The sequence below is a fragment of the Ascaphus truei genome, chromosome 21, assembly GCF_040206685.1.
Source record: "Ascaphus truei isolate aAscTru1 chromosome 21, aAscTru1.hap1, whole genome shotgun sequence".
Lineage (NCBI taxonomy): Eukaryota > Metazoa > Chordata > Amphibia > Anura > Ascaphidae > Ascaphus > Ascaphus truei.
This window is the reverse complement of record NC_134503.1, coordinates 14,227,092-14,252,761: the sequence shown is the minus strand read 5'-3', so window position 1 is coordinate 14,252,761 and position 25,670 is coordinate 14,227,092. Positions and strand designations below refer to the sequence as shown.

Here is a 25,670-nt window from a genome sequence, read left to right as displayed (position 1 = left end):
GGGAGGCGGAGGGAAGGCGGGGGGTGGGAGGCGGTGGGTGGGAGGAGGTGGGAAGGCGGGGGGTGGGAGGTGGGAAGGCGGGGGGTGGGAGGCGGTGGGATGGCGGGGGGTGGGAGGCGGTGGGAAGGGGGGTGGGAGGCGGTGGGAAGGGGGGGGGAGACGGTGGGAAGGGGGGGGGAGACGGTGGGAAGGGGGGGTGGGAAGGGGGGGTGGGAAGGGGGGGGAGGCGGTGTGAAGGGGGGGGAGGCGGTGTGAAGGGGGGGAGGCGGTGGGAAGGGGGGGGGAGGCGGTGGGAAGGGGTGGGGGGAGGCGGTGGGAAGGGGTGGGGGGAGGCGGTGGGAAGGGGTGGGGGGAGGCGGTGGGAAGGGGTGGGGGGAGGCGGTGGGAAGGGGTGGGGGGAGGCGGTGGGAAGGGGGGAGGCGGTGGGAAGGGGGGGGAGGCGGTGGGAAGGGGGGGGAGGCGGTGGGAAGGGGGGGGAGGCGGTGGGAAGGGGGGGGAGGCGGTGGGAAGGGGGGGAGGCGGTGGGAAGGTGGAGGGGAGGCGGTGGGAAGGGGGGGGAGGCGGTGGGAAGGGGGGGAGGCGGTGGGGAGGTGTGAAGGGGGGGGGAGGCGGTGGGAAGGGGGGGTGGAGGGGAGGTGAAGGTGGGGGGGTGGAGGGGAGGTGAAGGGGGGGTGGAGGGGAGGTGAAGGGGGGGTGGAGGGGAGGTGAAGGGGGGGTGGAGGGGCGGTGAAGGGGGGGTGGAGGGGCGGTGAAGGGGGGGGAGTGGAAGGGAGGTGAAGGGGGGGGGGTAGAAGGGAGGTGAAGGGGGGGGGTGGAAGGGAGGTGAAGGGGGGGTGGAGGGGAGGTGAAGGGGGGGGGGGTGGAGGGGAGGTGGTGAAGGGGGGGTGGAGGGGAGGTGGTGAAGGGGGGGTGGAGGGGAGGTGAAGGGGGGGTGGAGGGGGGGAGGTGAAGGGGGGTGGAAGGGAGAAGTGGAGTGAGGGGAGGTGAAAGGGGGTGAGGGGAGGTGATGGGAGGGGAGGTGATGGGGGGTGAGGTGTGGGTGAGGGGAGGTGAAGGCCGCTCACTCACCCGTCCGGCAGGTCCCACGTGGATCTGAGGCGGGAGGCAGCGTGTTGTGGCCGCTCTCCCGCTGTGTCCCGGGCGCTCGCTCGCTCCCCCGCTGACTGTAGCGGCGCGGGGGGGGGGGGTATCGGGGAGACACTGACACTGGAGGGGAGGGGGGGTGGAGGGGAGGTGAAGGGGGGGGGGTGGAGGGGAGGTGAAGGCCGCTCACTCACACATCCGGCAGGTCCCACGTGGATCTGAGGCGGGAGGCAGCGTGTTGTGGCCGCTCCCCCGCTGTGTCCCGGGCGCCGCCATCTTGGGCACTCGGCGCCGCGAGGCAGCCTGCCTGGCCAGTGGCTGTTCCCCCGCCGGGGAGGGGGGGGCATGTATATGTGTGGGGGGGGGAGAGGGGGGGTCTCGCACGGCCGCTGACACTGGGTGGGGGGGGGGCGCTGAAGGGCTAATAATAGTGTGTGTGTGTGTCCCGCTGACTGTAGCGGCGCCGGGGGAGGGGGGGGGTCGGTGTGAAAGCGCGGGAGACACGGGGAGAGGAGGAGGTGCGCGCGGGTGCTGCTAACACTGTGAGCCGTGTGTGTGTGTGTGTGTGTGTGTGTGTGTGTGTGTGTGTGTGTGTCCGTGTCCGTGTGTCCGTGTCCGTGTGTGTGTCCGTGTGTGTGTCCGTGTGTGTGTCCCTGTGTGTCCCTGTGTGTCCCTGTGTGTCCCTGTGTGTCCCTGTGTGTCCCTGTGTGTCCTTTGGCCCGTCACTCCGCCTCAGGCCAATGAGAGGTGTGCGGGGGCGGGCCAAGGGACCAATGAGATTTCCCCTAGGGACACCGGACATCCATGCAGGCAGGCAGGCAAACATACAGTGCTTTCACTAATATAGTATAAGACTAGCTGAGAGACCCGGCGTTGCCCGGGATGTAAATGCGTAATAGGTCGTATTATTTATAAATTGTGGAACAATAGGTGACTATTTGTTGGAAAGGTTGGATAATAATGTTGAAAAGAAAGATGGAAGAAAATGTAATACGATGTTGTATAAAAATGGTTTATTGTAAACACAGCACAGTACAATGTATATTTTGGTGACATAAGTGATGTAAAAATGTGAGGCGTGTGTCCTGCTAGGGTGTGAGGCGGCGGGTGTGTGGCGAGTGCGGGTGACAGCTGGTCAGTGATATTGTTGCGTAGGGGCAGGATGCGCCAGGTGTGTGTCGAGTGTGTGGGGTGGGTGAGAGGCGGCGGGTGTGTGTCGAGTGTGTGGGGTGGGTGAGAGGCGGCGGGTGTGTGTCGAGTGTGTGGGGTGGGTGAGAGGCGGTGGGTGTGTGTCGAGTGTGGCAGGTCTGTTTAGTGCGTGCAGCGGCTGTGTGGCGCGGGGATGTGAGCGGTGGGCGGGTGAAAGGCAGAAGTGCGGGTGGGCGAAAGGCAGAGGCGGGAGGGCGGACGAAAGGCGTTGAAGGAGGGGAGGTGAGGTCGGAGGGGTGGTGGGGGGTGGTGAAGGGGGGCGGAGGGGAGGTGAGGATGGGTGGTGGGGGATGGTGAGGGGAGGTGAAGGGGGGGCGGAGGGGAGGTGAAGGGGGGGTGACGGGAGGTGGAGGGGGTTGCCGGGAGGTGAAAGGAGGGGGGGGGGGGTGACGGGAGGTGAAGGGAGGGGGGGGGTGACAGGAGGCGAAGGGGGGGGGTGACAGGAGGTGAAGGGAGGAAGGGAAGGGGGAGGTGGAGGAGAGGAAGGGGGAAGAGGGAGGTGAGGGAGGAGAAGGGAGGAGAGGGGGAGGTGGGGGAAAGGGTGAAGGGGGGGAGGTAAGGGTGAAGGGGGGGAGGGGTGAAGAGGGAAAGGGGGTAAAGGTGGGGGAGGGGGAAAGGGGGGAAAGGTGGGTGGAGGGGGGAAGGGGGTGGAGGGGGGGAGAGAGGGGGATGGGGAAAGGGGGAGGTGGAGGAGGGGAAGTGAGGAGGGTAAGGGGGAGGTGAGGAGGGTAAGGGGGGAGGTGGAGGAGGGGAAGGGGGGGGAGGTGGAGGAGGGGGAGATGGAGGAGGGGAAGGGGGGAGATGGAGGAGGGGAAGGGGGAGGTGGAGGAGGGGAATGGGGGAGGTGGTGGGAAGGGGGGAAGAGGGGGGAGGTGGTGGGAAGGGGGGAAGAGGGGGAGGTGGTGGGAAGGAGAGGGGAGGTGGTGGGAAGGAGGGGGGAGGTGGTGGGAAGGGGGGAGGTGGTGGAAGGGGGGAGGAGGGGGGTGGTGGGAAGGGGGGAGGAGGGGGGAGGTGAGAAGGGGGGGAGGTGGTGGGAAGGGGGGGAGGTGGTGGGAAGGGGGGGGAGGTGGTGGAAAGGGGGGTGGGGGGGTGGTGGGAAGAGGGGGGAGGTGGTGGGAAGGGGGGGAGGTGGTGGGAGGTTGTAAGGGGGAGTGAAGGGAAGGTGGGGTGGAGGGGAGGTGAAGGGGGGGGGGGTGGAGGGGAGGTGAAGGGGGGGGGTGGAGGGGAGGTGAAGGGGGGGGTGGAGGGGAGGTGAAGGGGGGGGTGGAGGGGAGGTGAAGGGGGGGGGGGGGTGGAGGGGAGGTTATGGGGGGGGTGGAGGGGAGGTGAAGGGGGGGTGAAGGGGAGGTGAAGGGGGGGTGGAGGGGAGGGGATGTGGAAGGGAGGGGAAGTGTAGTGAGGGGTGGGTGAGGGGAGGTGGAGGGGATGTGGAAGGGAGGGGAAGTGTAGTGAGGGGTGGGTGAGGGGAGGGGAAGGCCGCTCACTCACCCGTCCGGCAGCTCCCACGTGGATCTGAGGCGGGAGGCAGCGTGTTGTGGCCGCTCCCCCGCTGAGTGTAGCGGCGCCGGGGGGGGGGGGGTGGAGGGGAAGTGAGTGAGGGGAGGTGATCACTCCGCTCCCCCGCTGAGTGTAGCGGCGCCGGGGGGGGGGGGGGTGGAGGGGAAGTGAGTGAGGGGAGGTGATCACTCCGCTCCCCCGCTGAGTGTAGCGGCGCCGGGGGGGGTGGAGGGGAAGTGAGTGAGGGGAGGTGATCACTCCGCTCCCCCGCTGACTGTAGCGGCGCCGGGGGGGGTGGAGGGGAAGTGAGTGAGGGGAGGTGATCACTCCGCTCCCCCGCTGACTGTAGCGGCGCCGGGGGGGGGGGTGGAGGGGAAGTGAGTGAGGGGAGGTGATCACTCCGCTCCCCCGCTGACTGTAGCGGCGCCGGGGGGGTGGAGGGGAAGTGAGTGGGGGGAGGTGAAGGGGGGTGAGGGGACGTGAAGACCGCTCAGTCACCCGTCCGGATGCTCACTCACCCGTCCGGCAGCTCCCACGTGGAGGGGGGGGGGGTAAAAGCGCGGGAAACAGGGAGAGACGGAGGAAGAGGCGGAGCCTCCGGGACCGGTGGGGAAGAGAGCGGGAGATGTGCTGCTAACACTGTGAGCCCCGCTAATATATATATGTGTGTGTGTGTGTGTGTGTGTGTGTTTATTTTTTTTTTGGACCTTTGGCCCGTCACTCCGCCTCAGGCCAATGAGAGGTGTGGGGGGCGGGCCAAGGGGGTGGTGTGAGTGTGTGAGCCCAATGAGAGGTGTGCGGGGGCGGGCGGCCCAAGGGACCAATGAGATTGCCGCTAGGGACACCGGACATCCAGGCAGGCAAACATACAGTGCTTTCACTAATATAGTATAAGACTAGCTGAGAGCCCCGGTGTTGCCCGGGATGTTTGTGGTGTGGGTGTGGCATTTGGGTGGGGAGTGGTCCACGCGGCCCATGTGCGGTGGTAGTGCTGCTGTGGCTGTACTTATGGTGATTGTATTGGTGTGCAGATTTGGGAGGGTTTGGTGCTGATGTGGGGGTGCGGATGTGGGTGTGCCGATGGGGGAGGTGCAAAGGTGGCGATGTGTGGGTGCTGATGGTGTTGATGGGGGCTGGGAATGGTGGGGAGGCGAGAATGCCAGTGTGCTGGGGGGGCATACCGGTGTGCTGATGTGGTGGTGCTGGGGTGTGTGTGTGTATACATGTTTGTGTGTATACATTGTATGTGTGTGTGTGTATACATGTGTGTGTGTGTGTATGTGTACGTGTGTGTGGGAAGGAGGGGGGTGGGGGGGAAGGGGAGGTGGGGGAGATGTGGTGGGAAGGGGAGGTGGTGGGGGGGAGGTGGTGGGAAGGGGGGGGGGGGTTTGCATTTTTTTTTTATGCCACTTTCAAAGACAATGTTGACATTTCTCCATATTTGTCTCATTGTGAATAGGATTTTGTGAGAATTGGCAACATTGCACTATTTGTGTTGTGTTTCTGACCCAAAAAATATTTAGCGCAAAAATATTCGAGAGAAAATAGAGTGAAATTGTGATTTTTTTTTTTTAAACATTTGTGCATAAACTGGGAAACCAAACTGGGACACGTTTTCCCATCTCCATGTTCCATAAGATTGTTCCTGGTTGCAAAATCAATCTCACTCTCACTCTCTCTGTCTCTCTCTGTGTGTCTATCTCTCTCTCTCTCTCTTTCTATAGAGGTGAAACTGGTTGGTTTGGGTGGCACAGAGAAACTGGCCATTATCCAGGTATGTCCTGGAGCCCCTGGACCAAAGGGAGAAATGGGAACCAAAGGTACATTTGTGTTTACCATGTGCAATTATTACTTGGATAATGCACTAATTTTACATGTTTCTGGATAGAAGTATAATTAGTTTAACAATTTACCAGCATGCTGAGACCTTCACTGATAAACAAGGTCTGCTTCATCATCCGTGTTATCTCTTCTATCAGGTATCACATTGGGTTATTGTCTTTGTGTGGAAAGAGTGATAACTGGAGAGGGTATGAAACCTACTTAGAATTCATTGATCAACCATTGTGTCCCTTCTTTTCATGTTTTAAATGGTTGCGATGAATATTTCAAGGGTGCAGTCTAAGGTCACATGAGAGAAAGTATGTAGATTTAGAGGTGCAGATCGTGCAATTTGATCTAATTGAAAAAGTAAGCAGCATGCAACGCCCTTTAAAAGGAAAACCCCTCCTACGACCACATTGAAGTCATTCCATTGATCTATTTAAGGGTCCCCGTCGGGCAAACTGATACAAATCTTTTCTGTAGCTGCTTTTCTGTTCCAGAGACATTTTGAATTCCCTTCATTTGAATTTTAATTCTTATCTTTCACAACATTGCAAATCAGAGTCCAACTTTGATGAGTAGGGGCTACATTTGATGTGTATTATCCTTGTTGTTTTCAGGAGAGAAGGGATCTCCAGGCATTACTGGAAAGATGGGTCCTCAAGGAGAAAAAGGTAACAACAACATTCTTTATGAGCAGTTCATCTGTTGATATCAATGTTGTAAAGTTAATCAAGGTCAATCTTTTGGTTGCTCGTGTTTTTTATGCTCAACTTTTTTGTTACTCCATGTTTTTGTCCTGCCGTTAATTACAACTGGAAGCAGTATCCATATGAAATCAACATACTCCATGTAAGAGACGTGTGCAGAGGTTCATATAATGGAGACCGATTTGGGTGAAATTATATCTTGGCTTTATTGAGACTGTTCCTTTATCCAGGCAAAACATACAAAAACAACAAAATAACAAACCCCTATCCCTGTGTAAGGGCTAACTTACTTCCCCAGACCCTATCTGCAGGACTGGAGGGATTTTCCCATTACCAGCCTATCACCCCAAAGTATCAGGAAGTTCCTTAAGCAGGTGGCCCTCCATGTCAGTTCCTGGGTCCTGTGTGCCAGGAAATATAGGTCTCTGGGTGTCTGGGTGTCTGGGTGTCTTGATCTCAGCACAGCCTTTGGGCTCAAGACAGTGTCTGTGTGCAGGCTTCTCTGCTCTCCTTCTGTCAGCCCAATTGTGAGCTAAGGAATCTCTCTCCTGTTTCCAACAGGAGACTTTTCTTAGAGCTCTAATGTGGCCAGGTGGAGGCTAGTTAATTGCCTGTCTGCAATTAACCAGCTACCTGCTGGATTTAGAGGCAGTTTCTCTCAAACTGTGATAAGTCCCTTTTGCACTCCATAATAGGATAAAGGATCACACATGTTACTGTATCTCCAGGAATGTAAAGATATACTGTAATTATCCAAATAGGTTATTTGATATATATATATATATATATATATATATATATATATATATATATATATATATATATATATATATATATATATATATATATATATATATATATATATATCTTTAAAACTAAACTGTCTGTGGAGAGGTTTTCCTGTCTAAAATCAGTAGTTTAACAAGTTAGAAAAAATGTTGCTCTTTTGTTTTTTCAGTGTTTCTGACAAATTTGGAATGAGAGAAAACATATATAAGGCTTTAATTTTGGCCAAATATAATGCAATGCCTTCTGCTATTTTCTCGATTTGATGAACCCTCTGTGACTTCATGCTATGAAGAGAACAGACACAGTCAGCACGCAGAGTTACCTACAAGGCGTGATTGATTTTGCACAGAAATCAAGGCGTGCTTGGATCAAACCATTCAATCACTCATGGGGGACGGAGCTTCGCAGAACGGAATGGGTTACAAGCAGTAATGTAGGAGTGAGAGCACTCTGCTAGGGAGAGGAGGCTGGTAATGGGTGTAGTAATAGAATGAGGCCGTGAAGAACGGAAAAGTTTAGGCATATGTCTCAAGCATTAGGTTTCTACAATAAGTGACAAGGGGTGTGCGTTGGTTATTGGGGAGGGGGGCTATTATGTGTATTGGGGGTTTCGTATTTATATTGGGGGATGCAGTGGTTATTATGTGTTATGGGGGTTCTTAGTGTGTATTGGGGAGGTGAGTTATTGAGTCTGGGGGGGGGGGAGGTGGGGGTGTGAGAATGGTGAAGGTGTGGGGGGGAGAGATGGGGGTCTCGCATGGCTGCCGACACTGGGGGGCAATGGAGACACTAGTCCTGGACCCCAGGAAAGCTGTTGGCAGTCCTGAGTACCGGCTCCTCTTCTTTTGTTGCCTTCATATTTATAGGCAAAGGTCATGCTCCTATATGTAAGAATAGCTTGGCTAATTTTGTGGTTTGGTCTTGGTCTAATTCTGCATCTTGTAGATTTTTGGTTTGAACATGAAATACAGCTCTATTAAAGGTAAAGGCTTCATTGTACAAAGCAGGACCATAAGGAGTCTTCCGGCGCTGAGCAGTGTCTTTTGGAATAGCGCAGTTTAGTAAATATGGTCTTAAATGAATTAAGATTATTGATGTAATTCAGATGCACTGATCGCTACAACAAACAGGTCTTACTTTTGGTGCCAGTAAGACCCTCTTTTGCCAGGACCGTTTAAATTCAGGTCTCCCAGAACACTGCCCAATGACTCTATACACAATGCAAAAACATATAGTGGCCTCCAAATAGTTGTAAGAATTGGTAACCGATATATATATATATATATATACTAGCTGAGAGACCCGGCGTTGCCCGGGAGTCACACTGCCCCCCCCCACACACACTGTCCCCCCTCCCCCACACACTGTTTCCCCCCTCACACACACACACACACACACACACACACCCTTTCCCTACACACACACACACACACACACACACACACACACACACACACACACACACACACACACACACACACACACACACACACACACACACACACACACACTGTCTCCCCCCTCCCCCCCGCACATACATACACTGTCCCCCCCCTCCCCCACACACACACTGCCCCCCCTCCCCCACACACACACTGTCCCCCCCCACACACACACTGTCCCCCCCTCACACACACTGTCCCCCCCTCCCCCACACACACACTGTCCCTCCTCCCCACACACACACACGGTGTCCCACAGACACTGTCCCCCCCTCTCCTCCCCCACACACTGTCCCCCCCCCACACACACTGTTCCCCCCTCACACACACACACACACACACTGTCCCCCCTCCCCCACACACTGTCCCCCCCCTCACACACACACGTCCCCCCCCTCCCCCACACACACACTGTCCCCCCCTCCCCCCCACACACACTGACCCCCCTCCCCCACACACACACACTGTCCCTCCCCCCCACACACACACGGTGTCCCACACACACTGTCCCCCCCTCTCCCCACGCACACACAAAGGCCCCTCACTTCTGCCAGGACTCACAGCACCGCTCCTCTCTCCCGCGCTCCTCCGATTGTCGCGCGCCTGGCCCTTCTCTGCTCTCCCTCCTCCCGTACATGGAACGCTGCGCACGCGCCCCCTCTCTGCACCTGTGAGCGCGAGCCGCCGGGAAACGTGCAGCAGGGAAGGTGCAGGGCCTGTCCGTGTGACGGGGGAGAGTGACGGCCACCGGGAGGGGGGAAAGTGCGGGGCCTGTCCGGGTGATGGGGGAGACTGACGGCCACCGGGAGGGGGGAAGGTGAGCTGCGGTCCGGGTGATGGGGGAGAGTGACAGCCACCTGGAGGGGGGAAGGTGAGCTGCAAGGGGGCCTGAAGCAGTGGTGTGAGTGTGTGAGGACAATGAGAGGTGTGCGGCGGCGGGCCAAGGGGGCCTGAAGCAGTGGTGTGAGTGTGTGAGGCCAATGAGAGGTGTGCGGGGGGCGCCAAGGGACCAATGAGATTGCCGCTAGAGACAGGGAACACACCAGGGAAACATACATACAATGCTTTCAGAAATATATAGTAAGATATATATATATATACATATATATATATATATAAAGGAAAGAAGAGGAGAGAGCGCACGCCCATAGCGTATAAAAGTATATTTAATGAAGGGGAGGGGGGAAGGAGGGGTAAAAAACATGATATAGTTATTAGACAGGCCGACAAGGGGGGGGGGCATAGTCATCCAGGACCTATCTGCTTATCTCACAGAGGCACGCAGACTCCTGGGTGACTCTGCCTCCTATACCTTGTTGGAATCCGATCCAGTTGACACCTACCAGCTGTTGCTGAAGGAGCTCCTCACATCTGCACTTGGTGATGGTATTATTTCAAAAGTGGAATTTAAATTTTTGTTTTGTTTACATCCACGCACTCCCATTTTTTACCACCTTCCCAAAGTGCACAAATCCTTGTCCAATCCCCCTGGTAGACCCATAGTATCGGGCGTGGAGTCGATGACATCGACCCTATCCCAATATGTAGATTACTTTCTCCACCCCTATGTTACTGCACTTAGGTCCCATGTTAAGGATACGCTCCATGTCATCGACTCCATTTCCAACATCAAGTGGAAATCCACCTATCTATGGGCTACATGTGATGTATCATCACTATACACCTGTATAGAACATACCAGAGGGTTAGAGGCAATCAAGTATTGGTTGGATAAGGATTCACTATTCCCAGAAAAACACAGGCAATTTATTTTACAAAGTATTCACTTTATTCTCACGCACAATTATTTTTTATTTGAAAATGATTTTCACTTACAAATCTGTGGAACGGCCATGGGTACGAGATTCGCTCCCAGTTATGCCAACCTCTTTATGGGGCACTGGGAGGAATCCCATGTCTGGCAAAACATCTCGCTTGGAGCGGGTCTCGTATACTATGGTCGTTTCATAGATGACATCATTATAATTTGGGATGGAGAGGAGTCGGTTCTACACGACATCCTGAGCTCTTTCAGCGACAACTCGTTTGGACTCAAATTTACTTTTGATATTAACAACTTGTCCACTGTCTTTCTGGATCTGGCCCTGAGCATAGACACAGACCTGAATATCATTACCACCACACATTTCAAGTCTGTGTCTGTGAATAGTTACGTCCATGCGTCCAGTAACCATCATAAACACTGGCTCAACAATATTCCCTTGGGGCAGTTCCACAGAATTCGTAGGAACTGCACAAGGGATGTTGACTTTGAAAACCAGTCGGTCACACTTGGGAAGAAATTTCTTTCCAAGGGATATGATCCCGTCGTGGTGTCCGACTCTCTCAGCAAGGTGAGTTCCATTGCTAGATCAACTTTACTTGAAAAATCCAAAAACAAACAGAATAAACAACAGAGAGGAAAACGTTCAGGTTATGACACCCCAATAATACATTCAGAGATAGAGAGGTCGACTGTAAGATTTATTACCACCTACAACCAGTCATCCAAATTTATCAATAGGATACTAAATGATCACTGGTCCATTCTAAAGTGTAATCCTCATCTAGGACCTATCTTGCCGGATAGAGCTACTGTTACATACAGGAAAGCAAGGAGTATAAAAAGCATATTAGCTCCAACTAGGCTTAAATCCTCCTCTATTTGTGACACTGTAAAACAGAAGGGACCATTGGGTAACCATCCCTGTGGTCGCAGTCGATGCATTACGTGCAGGCATCTTTTGAATCAAACTCAAGTTTGTTCTCCAATGAGGGGTATCATGTATGATATCAGTAGCTCTATCACCTGTCTTAGCACTTATGTCGTGTATCTTATACAGTGCGGTTGTAGTCTAAAATATGTTGGACGAACCACCAGGACTCTGGGAACTCGCTTCCTAGAACATAGGAGAAATGTTATTAAGGGTCTTAATAATCACAGTGTCCCTCGACACTTTAAATTATTCCATCAACAAAATCCCAAGACCATGCAAATTATGGGAATAGAGACCATTTCTTCCTGTGTTCTGGGAGGCGACCGGTTCAAGACGCTCTGCAGGCGGGAATCCTATTGGATTCACCAATTGGGCACTCTCAGTCCTGGGGGACTAAACGAATGTTTAGACGTTAGTACTTTAGTATAGTTATTCCTCGGATGCCTCTTCCTGTTCTCCTCCTCTGCCTCTCAATTCATCCCTTGTTTGGATCTCCTCCAGAGGTCCCCCTATTCCTATTCCCATTCCTTTCCCGTCCCTTCCCATCCCCCACCATCCCCTCTCCCCCCTTCCCCCCCCCCCCCCAAAACACCCCCTTCCCCCCCCCCCTCTTTCCCAGTCCGCACCTTCCCCTCCCAGTCCCCACCCTCCTCCCTTCCGTCCGACAGATGGATGATCCATTCATTGCATATTAATGTTGATTCACAAAATAGATACTTTAAAATAGGGACACTGGTTCTAATAGATGGTATAAGGGATTTACCCTTACATATACACAGCACAATATTTAATAGCACTCATATATATATTATTTAGATATTCACTTATTACGGCCAACTAGGGCCTGGTAGACACTACATAGAATAGATACAAATAGGTATATAGTATATAGTATATAACACATATATTTTCATTTGATCCTAATAAAGCACATATATGTAGATAGACCTTCCGGGCCCCATATTGGTTTGTGGCATACAGACTCCAGTTCCTTATTTCCCTTTTGAGCTTGGGTCTTATTTGTATGAACAATTATATTTTTAATTTTAATTGCACATTTTTTTTTATATTAAAAATATTTTTCTTATATATATTTAAATTTATATTTAAAATAATTTTGTCATTAATCCAATCATATGGGATCATAAGAATTGACATTTGATTTATGCACTCATCAGGGTGCAATGTTTAATAATAATTAATTGTGGTTGCATGCATATAATGTCATATGATCTCTTTTTCTATCATCTATATCAAGTATTATACTGCAAGCTAGTCTATGTGTGATCATCCCTCTATCTATAGGTGGGATCTAGATATGCAATATCATTGCACTATGTTGATGTATTGCAATGTATCCCATAGTTAATACTGATGGGGTCTGATCCGCATACAAGATTTATATTCTCAAGTTTGGTTTGAACCCTAGAGAATAGTGTTGTTTTATATTGTTGTTTTATATTGTTGTTTTATAATTGTTTATTGAGAACTATTTTATATCCAATATATGTTTATCTGTGTGTTGGGTATATATGTATATTTAGTAATATGATAGACATTGAATGTATAGGTTAATTTTATCATCTCCTCCAATTCTTTAAGGGTTAATATCTGCATTTTATGTAATTATGTATTTTATAGTGTTGATAGCACGGTTAAATGATAGCAGCTGAGTAGGGGTGTTTTTTCAACAATTACCTTCATTGGAGTGTGTATATAAGACCGGACCTCCCCCCCTCACGTTATCCCTTTGAAAAAGTTAGCCGAGACTGACGAAACGCGTCAGGGAGCGTCGTGACGTCAGACGCACTGACATTCAAGTTTACATTCAGCGCAGGAGCGGATTGATCCTAGCGCTAGTGCTGCAGGCACTACCCATACGGAACTTTTGTCTGGGACTATTTACAGCACACCAGCCCTGGGAAACTGCTGGTACGCTGCACATTCGCCAACGGAGCCTGGGAATGCCCCCAAAGTCTGCAATTTGACCGGATGACCTACATCAGTCCTGGAATTTGCTGGAATTTGCTGAGACGCTGCTCCTTCACCAACGGAGCCTGGGACTGCCCCAAGAGCTTGCAGCTAGACCGGATGGTGGTGATTATTATCACATATGCTTGATTTTATTGTACTTCTTGTAAGTGCGTTTTTTACCCCTCCCTCCCCCCTCCCCTTCATTAAATATACTTTTATACGCTATGGGCGTGCGCTCTCTCCTCTTCTTTCCTTTTTAGATATCCTGTGGACGTGGTAGGTCCACACTGAGAGCTGCCGGAGACTCTACATACCAGTACCCATATTCACCATCGGAACTATTTGAGGACTGGTTACCCTTCATTGCTTTTTTCCATGTGTACATGTTGTATGTTTGCAATAGGCCTATCTTATGTTTTTAGGTCTATATACCTTTATAATATTGCTTAGACTATTTAGGTAGTACATCAGGTATTTCTACATAGACATACACAGTTTAAATGTTCCTTTAAGGCGCAGCTTTTTTTCCTTATATATATATATATGTTCAAGGAATTTAGTCCCATGTTTACTAAGCAGTCTTCTGCCATGAGGTGCCTTATAGCGCTGGAAGACACCTTACAGTACATGGACTTGGATGGGCTGTACAGGGCCTTGTGGCAGAAGATGGGACTGGGGACTGCTTAGGAAATATGGCCCTTTAATGTGCAAACTGTATTAAAGGTTGCCAAATAAGAGTTAAAAATGCCCTGATTCACTAAACAGTGCTAAGACAGTACAACCAACCTCTCATTCATATAACTATTTGGGGTGCTATGAATTAGATTAGTAACACTGATCCTAAATGTTATCTTACTACTTTTATATCAGCGATAAGAAGGGGGTCTTTAAATCAAAACCGGCTTGAATGCTTTGTTTTTTTTTACAGGAGACAAAGGTGCAACTGGATCCCAAGGGATTAAAGGTAAGCAACTTGTAGGGCCATAGTCAATAAACTAGGTCCCAAAACACCTTACAATTGCAGCCTATTCACATATGGGCTGTAAAGGGGTCTTATGGCTTTGCATTACTTCGTAGATATAGGTGACAGACTTTTGGAGAATGTTATTTTGGAAAACCAAAATGGTTTTTATTTTCAGCTTTAGAATGCAGAGACCTGACATTCTATAATTTGGAAAACAAAAAGAACGATTTCTGCGCTCCTACCGATTAGGCTAAAATAAAATAGTGATCTCATAAATAAGGGTTACAAGCATACCCCGCATTAACGTACGCAATGGGACCGGAGCATGTATGTAAAGCGAAAATGAACTTAAAGTGAAGCACTGCCTTTTCCCCACTTATCGATGCATGTTCTGTACTGCAATCTTCATATACGCGCATAACTCATGTAAATAACGCATTTGTAACAGGTTCTATATTCTCCCTGCCTGCGCACAGCTTCGGTACAGGTAGGGAGCCGGTATTGCTGTTCAGGACGTGCTGACAGGCGCATGCGTGAGCTTCCGTTTGCCTATTGGGCGTTATGTCCTTACTCGCGAGTGTACTTAAAGTGAGTGTCCTTAAACCGGGGTATGCCTGTATTTAGTTAAACCCTTTAGCCTGCAGCCAACGTCAAGGCATAACCGAATTTGCAGGTACCCGCACTGAATACAGTATACTGTATGTAATTATTGTCCCATGGACAGTGAAAAATGTGAGAGCCCTAAAGGGGTTAAATAAAGCATATGCTTTTGTGAGTAGTGCAATTAAAAGCTGGCCAAAGTCAGTATCATAGCTACCTTACTATAGAGGTAAACTGTGGGTGCACGAATTCCCTGGTGTGAATATAATAAAACTTACATATATACACACAACGCTTTTTTTTTTCAGCATAAGGCTGAGTCCATGCGTTGACCTGTGCTGAGGCGCGCTGACGCTTGCCAGTGAGCCCCTGCAGCCGCAATGAGAGCGGCTTTAGCAGGGGCTTGCGCACGCTTCCGCAGGCGTGCGGATGCGTAGCTCTTAATTTTTTTTTCGTTTCGGAGCTCATGGGAGCGCACGGCCGGTCACGTGAGCGGTTCACCCAATGAGAGCGAACCAGGTCCGTGACGTCACTGGCCCGCCCCCCCGACACGCCCCCGGACGGTGCGAGAACTAAGACCCGCTTTCCCTCAGCCTCAGCGCGCCTCCGCACGGCTGCAGTCACCATGGACTCAGCCTTAGAATGCAGAGACCTGACATTATTTAAGTGGGGGCTCCAGACCATACTAACATTTGGCATAGAGATACTTGTTAGTGTATAAGAACAGTGCCACTCATCCCCAAAAACTGGTTCAAAGATTGAATTGCCATTATTAAATACCTTGTAACCTGAGGACTGTTTATCTAGTGTGAACATCCATCCATGTAAAACATGCTCTGCTGCTATTTATTTCCGCTCTGTTACATTTATGAGTTTCTAGCTTAGTGACAAAAAAAATCTTTTCAGACACTTGTCAAGTGTTGAATGATTGTTAAATTCTGTTTAGTGGTAACTTGCCAGAACATTTGCACTTCAGCAGGAAACTGTGCTGCTGCTAACCATGTGTTATCTGATTTATTCTCTACGGGGTTTATTTACTAAAGTCCCACAGTTACAAGACTCGAGCAACACCGTATTTCACAGACACTGAAGGATCTTAAACAAAAAGTATAAAAGGTTCATTTGCTCAAATTCAATGTTTCTGTCCTGTCTTGACAAAGGTTCCGGGTGGGATCGAAACATTGATTTTGAGCAAATAAATATTTTTACCCTTCATTAAAGACCTTTTGAGTGCCTGTAATATTCTTTGTGTGTGTGTGTGTGTGTGTGTGTGTGTGTGTGTGTGTGTGTGTGTGTGTGTGTGTGTGTGTGTGTGTGTGTGTGTGTGTGTGTGTGTGTGTGTGTGTGTGTGTGTGTGTGTGTGTGTGTGTGTGTGTAGAACGGTAATTGTCTATATGTTTTTGATTTTATTTTTATATATATATATATATATATATATGCAAATATAACTGTATGCTCATCTGCATGTCTTAGGCAGGTCTGCAACCCCGCCTTTCCCCATCATCACCCAGCATACAGCACTTCCACGGCAGCAAGGGATTCTGGGAAATGACATGCAAATGAGCACACAGTGTCACTTTTTCTGTCTGTGGGTGGTTTTGTGGGTATGCACCTTAACCCTGGCTGTGCTCAAAGCTGTGACCATGCAGCAAGCTTAACCCTATAGGGAACCATGTTAAAAATGGTTTTTGAGGCAAAAAGTGACACTGTGTGCTCATTTGCATGTCATTTCCCAGAATCCCTTGCTGCAGTGGAAGTGCTGTATGCTGGGTGATGATGGGGAAAGGCGGGGTTGCAGACCTGCCTAAGACATGCAGATGAGCATACAGCTATATTTGCATATTTGCTTTCCTGTGGAGGGTTTTTGTCACTTTTTTTCTCACCATAACTTAACTCAGTATTATGGTATAGCCTATCCCATAGCCTCTCATGCATACCCAGTTAAAATCAACCCCACACTGATGAGACCCATCAAGGTCGAAACAGCTGTCTGTGGGTGGTTTTCTGGGTATGCACCTTAACCCTGGCTGTGCTCAAAGCTGTGACCATGCAGCAAGCTTAAGCCTATAGGGAACCATGTTAAAAATGGTTTTTGAGGCAAAAAGTGACACTGTGTGCTCATTTGCATGTCATTTCCCAGAATCCCTTGCTGCAGTGGAAGTGCTGTATGCTGGATGATGATGGGGAAAGGCGGGGTTGCAGACCTGCCTAAGACATGCAAATGAGCATACAGTTGTATTTGCATATTTGCTTTCCTGTGGAGGGTTTTTGTCACTTTTTTTACTCACCATAACTTAACTCAGTATTATGGTATATATATATATATATATATATACTAGCTGAGAGACCCGGCATTGTCCGGGATGTAATGTTCCTGCTCTCCTCTCTCTCCTCCCCCCTCTCTCTCTTTCCCTGTCTCCCCCCTCCCTCTCCCCTCTCTCTCCCCCCCCTCTTTCTCTCTCTCTTCCCCTGTCTCCCCCCTCTCTGTTTGTCCCCCGTTCCCATCAATCCAGCTCCCCCCCCCCATTTACCGGTCCGGTCCCCAGACCCCCTTTCCAGCTCCGTTCCCCCCTCCTTTACAGCTTCATGCAGTGTGTGTGTGTGTGTGTGTGTGTGTGTGTGCGTCAGTCAGTGTGTGTGTGCGTCAGTCAGTGTGTGTATGTGTGTGCGTCAGTCACTGTGTGTGTGTGTGTGTGTGTGTGTGCGCGCATCAGTCAGTGTGTGTGTGTGCGTTAGTCAGTGTGTGTGTGTGTGTGCATCAGTCAGTGTGTGTGTGTGCGTCAGTCAGTGTGTGTGTGTGTGCGCGTCAGTCAGTGTGTGTGTGTGTGTGTGCGTCAGTCAGTGTGGTGTGTGTGTCAGTCAGTGTGTGTGTGTGTGTGCGTCAGTCAGTGTGTGTGTGTTTGTGCGCGTCAGTCAATGTGTGTGTGTCTGTGTGGGCACCTCAGTCAGTGTGTGTGCGCGTCAGTCAGTGTGTGTGTGTGTGCGTCAGTCAGTGTGTGTGTGTGCGTCAGTCAGTGTGTGTGTATGTGTGTGTGCGTCAGTCAGTGTGTGTGTGTGTGTGTGCATCAGTCAGTGTGTGTGTGTGTGTGTGCGTCATTCAGTGTGTGTGTGTGCGTCAGTCAGTGTGTGTGTGTGTGTGTGTGTGTCAGTCAGTGTATGTGTGTGTGTGTGTGTGTCAGTCAGTGTATGTGTGTGTGTCAGTCAGTGGGTGTGTGTGCATGTGCGCGTCAATCAGTGTGTGTGTGTGTGTGTGTGTGTGTGTGTGTGTGTGTGCGCCAGTCAGTGTGTGTGTGTGCGTCAGTCAGTGTGTGTGTGCGTGTGTGCGTCAGTCAGTCAGTGTGTGTGTGTGTGCCAGTCATTGTGTGTGTGTGTGTGCGTCAGTCAGTGTGTGTGTGCGTCAGTCTGTGTGTGTGTGTGCGTCAGTCAGTGTTTGTGTGTGTGCGTCAGTCAGTGTGTGTGTGTGTGCGTCAGTCAGTGTGTGTGTGTGTGTGTGTGTGTGCATCAGTCAGTGTATGTGTGTGCGTCAGTCAGTGTGTGTGTGTGTGCGCGCGTCAGTCAGTGTGTGTGTGCGTCAGTCAGTGTGTGTGTGTCTGTGCGTCAGTCAGTGTCTGTGTGTGCATCAGTCAGTGTGTGTGTGTGTGTGTGTGTGTCAGTCAGTGTGTGTGTGTGCGTCAGTCAGTGTGTGTGCGCGCGTCAGTCAGTGTGTGTGTGTGTGTGCGTGCCAGTGTCTGTGTGTGCGCGTCAGTGTGTGTGTTTATGTGTGCACGTCAGTCAGTGTGTGTTTGTCAGTCTGTGTGTGTGTGTGTTTCAGACAGGCAGTTTGTGTTGCAGTTTGTGTGTCAGTCAGGTTGTTGTTGTTGTTGTGTGTGTCCCTTCCCCCCCCTCTCCTCTGCTTTTTCCTCTGCCCTGTTGCGAAGGGGGGTGGGGGGTGGTGGTTGATACCTGCTCGCGCTCCCAGCTTCCCGGCCTGGCCGCTGGTCTGGGCGGGGGGTGGGGGGGTCGATACCTGCTGGCGCCACCTCGGCCACGGGGGTGGTGGTTGTGGGGTGGTGATAGCTGCTTGCGCCACCCAGCTTCCCGGCCCGGCCGCGGGGGGGGGGGGGGGTGGTGATGAGGTACCTGGCAACTTGTGAGAGGCGGTGGCGTCGGTTTACGGCTTCCTGGCCCGGCCGCGGGGGGTGGGGAGGAGGGGGGATGATGAGGTACCTGGCAACGTGTGAGAGGCGTCGGCGTCGGTTACTCAGCGGAGGCGGTGTGGCGAGAGGTGAGGTGCAGGAGGGAGGGCGTTTGAGGTGAGGCTGTGGCGCTGAGGAGCGTGCGCCGCTGGCCGTGGGTAGCGGTGCAGAGGCTGGGGTTTGCTGTGGGGGTTTGGTGGGATGTGGGGAGAGGAGAGGTGAGGCGGCGGCGGCACCGAGGAGCGGGCAGCGTGGGTTAGTGTGACCAATAAGGCGTGTGGGGCGGGGTTGGTCCACGGACCAATCTGATTGGCCAGAGGGTGAGTGACAGACCAACTGACCAATCAGATTGGCCTTATCAGATTGGCCTTTGGGACAGACATACAACATTTTGAAAAAAAAAATATATATATATATATATATATATATATATATATATATATATATATATATATATATATATATATATATATATATATATATATATATATATATATATATATATATATATATATATATATATATATATATATATATATATATATATATATATATATATATTTCCATTGCAAGTAAAATCATTTGCACTTGGCTAAATATTTAGTACTTTGTGTGCTAGTTCTTTAATTGGGTGCTGAGGGTACTTCTTAATTCCTTAGATATTTCTGAGAATCTGGGGAGATTCTCTTACCCCCATGCACCGCTTCTATTGTACTGACAGCTGTTTATTGTTGGCCTGTCTGATCTAAGATATTGTAAATGTGGAGATGTTTTGGGATTCAACAAAGATAGTGTTTTCTTTTTCCCTTTTCCAGTAATATCCCTGGGATGGGTCCTCATTTAGGGCTATATATACAAAATCGTCTTCTGCCATAAGACACCTAATGGTGCTGGATGCTACTTTAGAGAACCATTCAAGTCAATGGACAGCCTTATGGTAGAAGACGGCTTAGTACATTTTGGTTCAAATCCCAGATCCGGTTCCATTGATAAGATTAAGAAAGGTCAAAGTCATGGACAATCCTATGTCATTCAGATATTATTTTGTTTTATCATTCCCTGGTGGATTGGGAGTTGCGCACACAATTTTAGTTTTCAAATATGTTTATAGAATCTGTAATGAACTCAAATGATGACAAGCTGTTAGGATGCGTCGTCAATTGGTTCATAAGAATAGGGGTTTTTTGCACTGAAAAAAAGGTAGTGAAATACTGATGGGTCACAAGGTCACACGCCGATCTTCCAGTGTTGCTCATATATTGCATAAGAGTTGTGCCAATTGATGACACAATTGCGGTTGGGGAAAAAGTTGTGACAATACTAAACTCCCCAGTTTTTAGAGCCAGTGACTGCCTCCACAAGGTTTTCAGATTAAGCGATTGTTTAAATAAATATGTCAAAAATGGCTTACGTTTGCATTATATATTTAAGAAAACTACTAACTACAACTAGTTGGCAGTCTTGGCCTTGTGAATAACTGTCATACAGTACATTATTTACAGATATGATTAATTTGTAATCCTATTGGTAACATTGTGATACAGTACGGAATACCACGGTATCCTAGGGCTTGGTTTATTGACTTTTGATTCGTTGCACTCCAGCTCCAATCTTATCTTGTCATTCAGCTGAAGGATTAAACCTGTTTACGAAACACAAGAGCATGTTTCACTGGCGTGTTGTTCCAGGAAGAGATTCAGTTCAACGTTCGCATTATTTGTATTCATTTCCTGAAGTCAATGTTTGTATTGAATGTTATGTCTTCAAAACAATGGTTGGCTGTCCAGTAGGAACTTACTACGTGTGATGTGTGAACCTGACGCGATTCGCTTCGCCTCTGTTTCGATTGAACTTTTCCAAAAATTTGACAAATCTGCAAAAATGTTGATTGAATTTTTGGCACTAACAGTCCTAGTGAAGCAGTCCTGTAACATTATTCTTTTTACATTTGATCATATTTTGAAAGCAAAAGTAAGATAAATGAATCGAACATGCAGTGGCCATTGACCTGTTGCAAACTTTTGTATTTAAGCAAATGTTTTTGCTGAATCTAAATGAAATTCCTAAGTTTGCTTAAGAACATGAAAAGTTCTCACATCTCTACTTACTACTCGGATCAACAGCTTTAATACAAGTGCTATAGGTCTAAACGTACACAGCAATATAGAGATGAATGGATCCCTGACATCATTCACAGTACAAAATACTTATAAATTGTATTCAGGTGCTTTTTTTTTAAATTCAGCTTATTAACCATTTCCTCACAGGTATTCCAGAGACGCCAAGATGGTTCTGTAGATTTTTTCCGGGATTGGAATTCGTATAAGAAAGGGTTTGGCAACCAACGGAGTGAATTCTGGCTGGGGAATGACAATCTCCACATGTTAACGTCAACAGGTGAGGACATTCGAGAGAGATGGCCTTATGGCTTACCACCCCATAAATATGGCCCTGTGGCTGGTATTCACAAAGCTGCGATGCTGCGTATTGCACCCAAATCAAGCAGTAACTGTAATTGAAGTTATTGGCAGGTACCACCGGATAGGGGTTTCATACCCCACATCACAGCTTGATGAATCCTGACTTCTGTCTCTTGTCTATGCATAGTTTGCAAAGTCCCGTTTAATAGAGAACACATACAGACATACCCCGCATTAACGTACGCAATGGGACCGGAGCATGTTTGTAAAGCGAAAATGTACTTAAAGTGAAGCACTACCTTTTTCCCACTTATCAATGCATATACTGTACTGCAATCTTCATATACATGCATAACTGATGGAAATAACGCATGTGTAACAGGCTCTATAGTCTCCCCGCTTTTGCACAGCTTCAGTACAGGTAGGGAGCCGGTATTGGTGTTTGGTACATGCTGACGGGCGCATGCGTGAGCTGCCATTTGCCTATTGGGCGATATGTCCTTACTCGCGAGTGTACTTAAAGTGAGTGTCTTTTAAACCGGGGTATGCTAATACTTATAAATGTCTAAATTGAGTAATCTATATACCAAGTGCAGAGATACCTGTGAAAATACCTCCCAAAAGCCCTATTTCAGGGTCTGGATTGAATAGACCAATGGAGCTTAACGAATTTTAGCCCTATCTTTGACATTCTTGCTAATTTTCTAACAGTGCAAAATTCCGCAACAATTTTAAATGTGCAGAAAATGTGGGGAAAAAATGTATTTTTGGAGACATTTGCGCATCACTATTGAGTACTGTAATAGAGGTTTGCAACAATGAATTACCTATAATGACAGAGTGAATCTGAGTAAGCTAAACAATGTAATGGGCTCCACCTTTTGTGAGATGAAGTTGCCCGCAGCCTTTGGATAACACGACTCCTCATATGTTAACATAACTTTGCAGTTGGATGATTGATGGAGTTGCTGATCTGTAGGGCTCTTAATTCCTGGAGAGACTATAAATTAACATTTGCTGTTAAGTAGCTTTAGAAGTTCTCTTTCCTTTTATACTGCAGTGCGGAGAAGATCTATCCTATACTATTATTGATCCTAAATTCATATTCATTAAGATCTCCAATGAACTAGTCCAATTGTATTTAAAATTGTCCTCTATATTTCACACAGGAACCTTTCAGTTACGCATTGATTTCACGGATTTTGAAGATAACCAGAGTTTTGCAGTTTACAATAACTTCAAGCTTGCTGGGGAATCTGAGAAATACAAGCTGATGATTGGGGAATTTACTGGCGGCACTGCAGGTATTGTACCTCTTATTCTCTGTTGTTTGTCAAGGAACAAGTTCCTTCCCCCTCACACCTGCCATACTTCTGCCAAATCATGCATTATTATACCCGCTCCTTCTGTGAAAAGATTCAGGGTGGTGATAAATTAGAAAGAAATGAAGTATATAAGAGATTAATGTAATGAGGAGGTACAAGATTGAAACTTCCTGAACATGGGGGCGAAGTAGACATCTGAACAAAAAAACGATGATGAATTGACAACCGTTAATAAAGCACAGCTTATCATTACTTAGATTGTGGACTTTGTGTCCAATAACAAACTGATTTGTAGCAAGAAGAGATGACATCAGTAATGTAAAGACCTCACAATGAATATCCCTCATGTAGATAACGAGATGAAAGTGAAATGCAAAAAGTTAAATAAGGTGGAAGTGGCGACAAGTCACCTGAAGACTTTTCTTGTTTGCAGGGGACTCTCTCAGTTACCATAATGACCGGCCCTTCACCACAAAGGACCAAGACAACGATGAGCATCCAAATAACTGTGCAGATGATTATAAAGGTGCCTGGTGGTATGGAGCCTGCCACAACTCCAACCTCAACGGCCTGTATCTGAAGGGGCAACACAGCAGCTCCGCAAATGGAGTTAACTGGAAGAGCGGCCGGGGGCACAACTATTCCTACAAAGTATTTGAAATGAAGTTCAGGCCGATTAATTAAGGGTGGGCAAGTTCATGGGTTCAAAATCAGAACTGGAAAATACCAGCTTTTCATTTGTATGTCCGAGTCGTACACCAGCAGAGTATTCTCAAATCTGTTTGAAATACGAGCTAGAACCCGAGGGAGGCTCCTCCTCAGATTATTATATATAAACTGAGCAAACCTTTGGGTTCGCAAAGCTAACATTTCGTGAATTTAGAACCAAAATCCCAGTGATGTTGCCCACCCTTACCGTTAAGGTGCTTGGAGAAGAAGGGTAATGTCTTGGCGACTTTGGTAAACATTATGACAGGCAACATCAACCTGACTGAAGGCCTTTTTCATTCTTCTGCTCCATGGCGAAGTGATTCTTTTGATTCTAATTTAATATTATAACTAACCCTGCTAAGATGATGGGAAGGTTTGGGATGGTCACACACACAAACCTGCAGTCAATGTGATTTGAGAGGCATATTATATAAACTCAGAAGCTAATGCCAATGTTGCCCAGTGATTGTGCTCATCAGATTCAATTGCAATGGTATTGGGCTGCATTGGATACAAGCTTGTTCTGTCTGTGTAGGACAATGTATGCTAAAGATGAATTAAGTTACTGTATAGCTGACCTGAAACTATTGTCCCATTTCTCACCATCCACATCAAGAACAGTACCTCAACCTTGGGTTTAAAAGCAATAAAGAACTTAGAAATTGAAGTATTATTTACTGTACAGTACCTTCCTTGGGATGGTGGAGGGACAACTCAACCCAGGCAGTGAACAACAACTGTAAAGGGGTTTTGAGATATAACAATTTTTCTACTATAGGGTCATGTAATGCGTATATCTTAATTTTATATAGTTCCCACAGTGTACTCGGCTATGTGAATTATAATACAATAAGTGCAACAACAAAAATCAGATAATTGGAAAGGAAATCCCTGCCCCAGAGAGCTTATAATCTAAGTGGTATGTTGGGAGAGTTGCAGAGGCAGCAGGTGAGGGAATAAGTGCAGTAGATGGCAGTGCTTGACCACAATAGTTGGTAGGAGCAACTTTTGGTGTAGCAGAGTAGCCATGAACATGAATCTAGACTCATTGTTCTCAACCTTTTGTTGGTAAAGGAGCCCTACAATTAGATTGTGAAATTCTGGGGAACCCCAACCCTCTCTCCCCCATCTCTCATCTCTTCACCCCCCCACACACCTACCACCCCTCCCCCACACACCTACCCCCCATACACCTACCCCCCCATACCTATCCCCCCCCACACACACACACTTACCACCCGCATGCACACACCTACCCACCCACACACACACACCTATCCTCCCCCTACACACGCACGCACCTACCCACCCCCACACACACACACCTACCCTGCCCCCTACACACGCACGCACGCACGCACCTACCCACACACACACAACTATCCCTGCATTGAAAACAGCAGAGAGTCCGCGCTCTTACCTTGGGGCCTGCGGTGTTGCGCTGATCCAAAGCTTCTGCCTCCTGACGGCCGGCGGTTGAATGTGAACCTCCGGAGCCAACGGCAGCAGGGAGAGGAGTGACCGGAGTGACCGAGCGGCTGTCCCTGGGCCTGAGAAAACTGGGAGAGCCCCCCCCCCCTGGCAGCCGCGCATCCACTGATAGGAACCCGTTGAAAATCGCTGACCTAGGCTATTGAAATGCCTAATTTAATTGGTGAGCTTTAAGGTTTGGCTTAAGGTGGGGAGAGAAGGTCCTTGCCGTAATGATAAGCCCTTTAACAAAACCTTATGGCAGAAAATTAATGAACACCTTTGATGCAAATGCATTGCAGAGGAATACCTTAAGGCGGGGGTACGCAAAGTGGGGGGCGCGGTTGCTACAGACGTCCTGCGCTCTCCACCCTAGGCACATAAATGAAGTGCCGGGGGGGCAGGGGGGACCGCGCGAGGCCTCTGCAGCTCCTCCTACTTGATCTTCGGCGACGCATCGCCATGGTAACCGGGGATAAGTGACGTCACGCTACCATGGCAACATGACGTCACATGACCCCATAACGTCATTTGATGCCGGAGCCGAGCAAGAGGGGGGCGCGAGCCGGGAGGTGAGCAGGCAGGGGGAGGGGTGTGCAGGATTAAACCTTTTCGCACCCCTTCCTTAAGGCACCAGAAAGGTTAGCATAGAACTGGGGGGGGCACCTCCCAGGGGGGGGACACTCTATTTTTTTGGAGGGGCGCGGGCAGTTGCAGAGGCCCCGCGCTCTTTCCCAAGGCATTTAAATTAAATGCTGGG

The 25,670-nt window shown here is 49.1% G+C and overlaps 1 protein-coding gene across 1 annotated transcript; it reads left to right on the top strand.

Moving 5' to 3' along the window:
- Positions 1-5,519: 5,519 nt before the first annotated feature.
- Positions 5,520-24,113, top strand: LOC142472183 (ficolin-1-B-like; the record flags this gene model as incomplete). Its single annotated transcript, XM_075579049.1, has 6 exons — positions 5,520-5,609; positions 6,234-6,287; positions 14,174-14,209; positions 21,252-21,381; positions 22,574-22,708; positions 23,163-24,113. Coding segments are annotated over 6 exons (696 nt in total), but the record flags the coding sequence as incomplete, so codon positions are not given.
- Between the last annotated feature and the right edge of the window lie 1,557 nt (positions 24,114-25,670).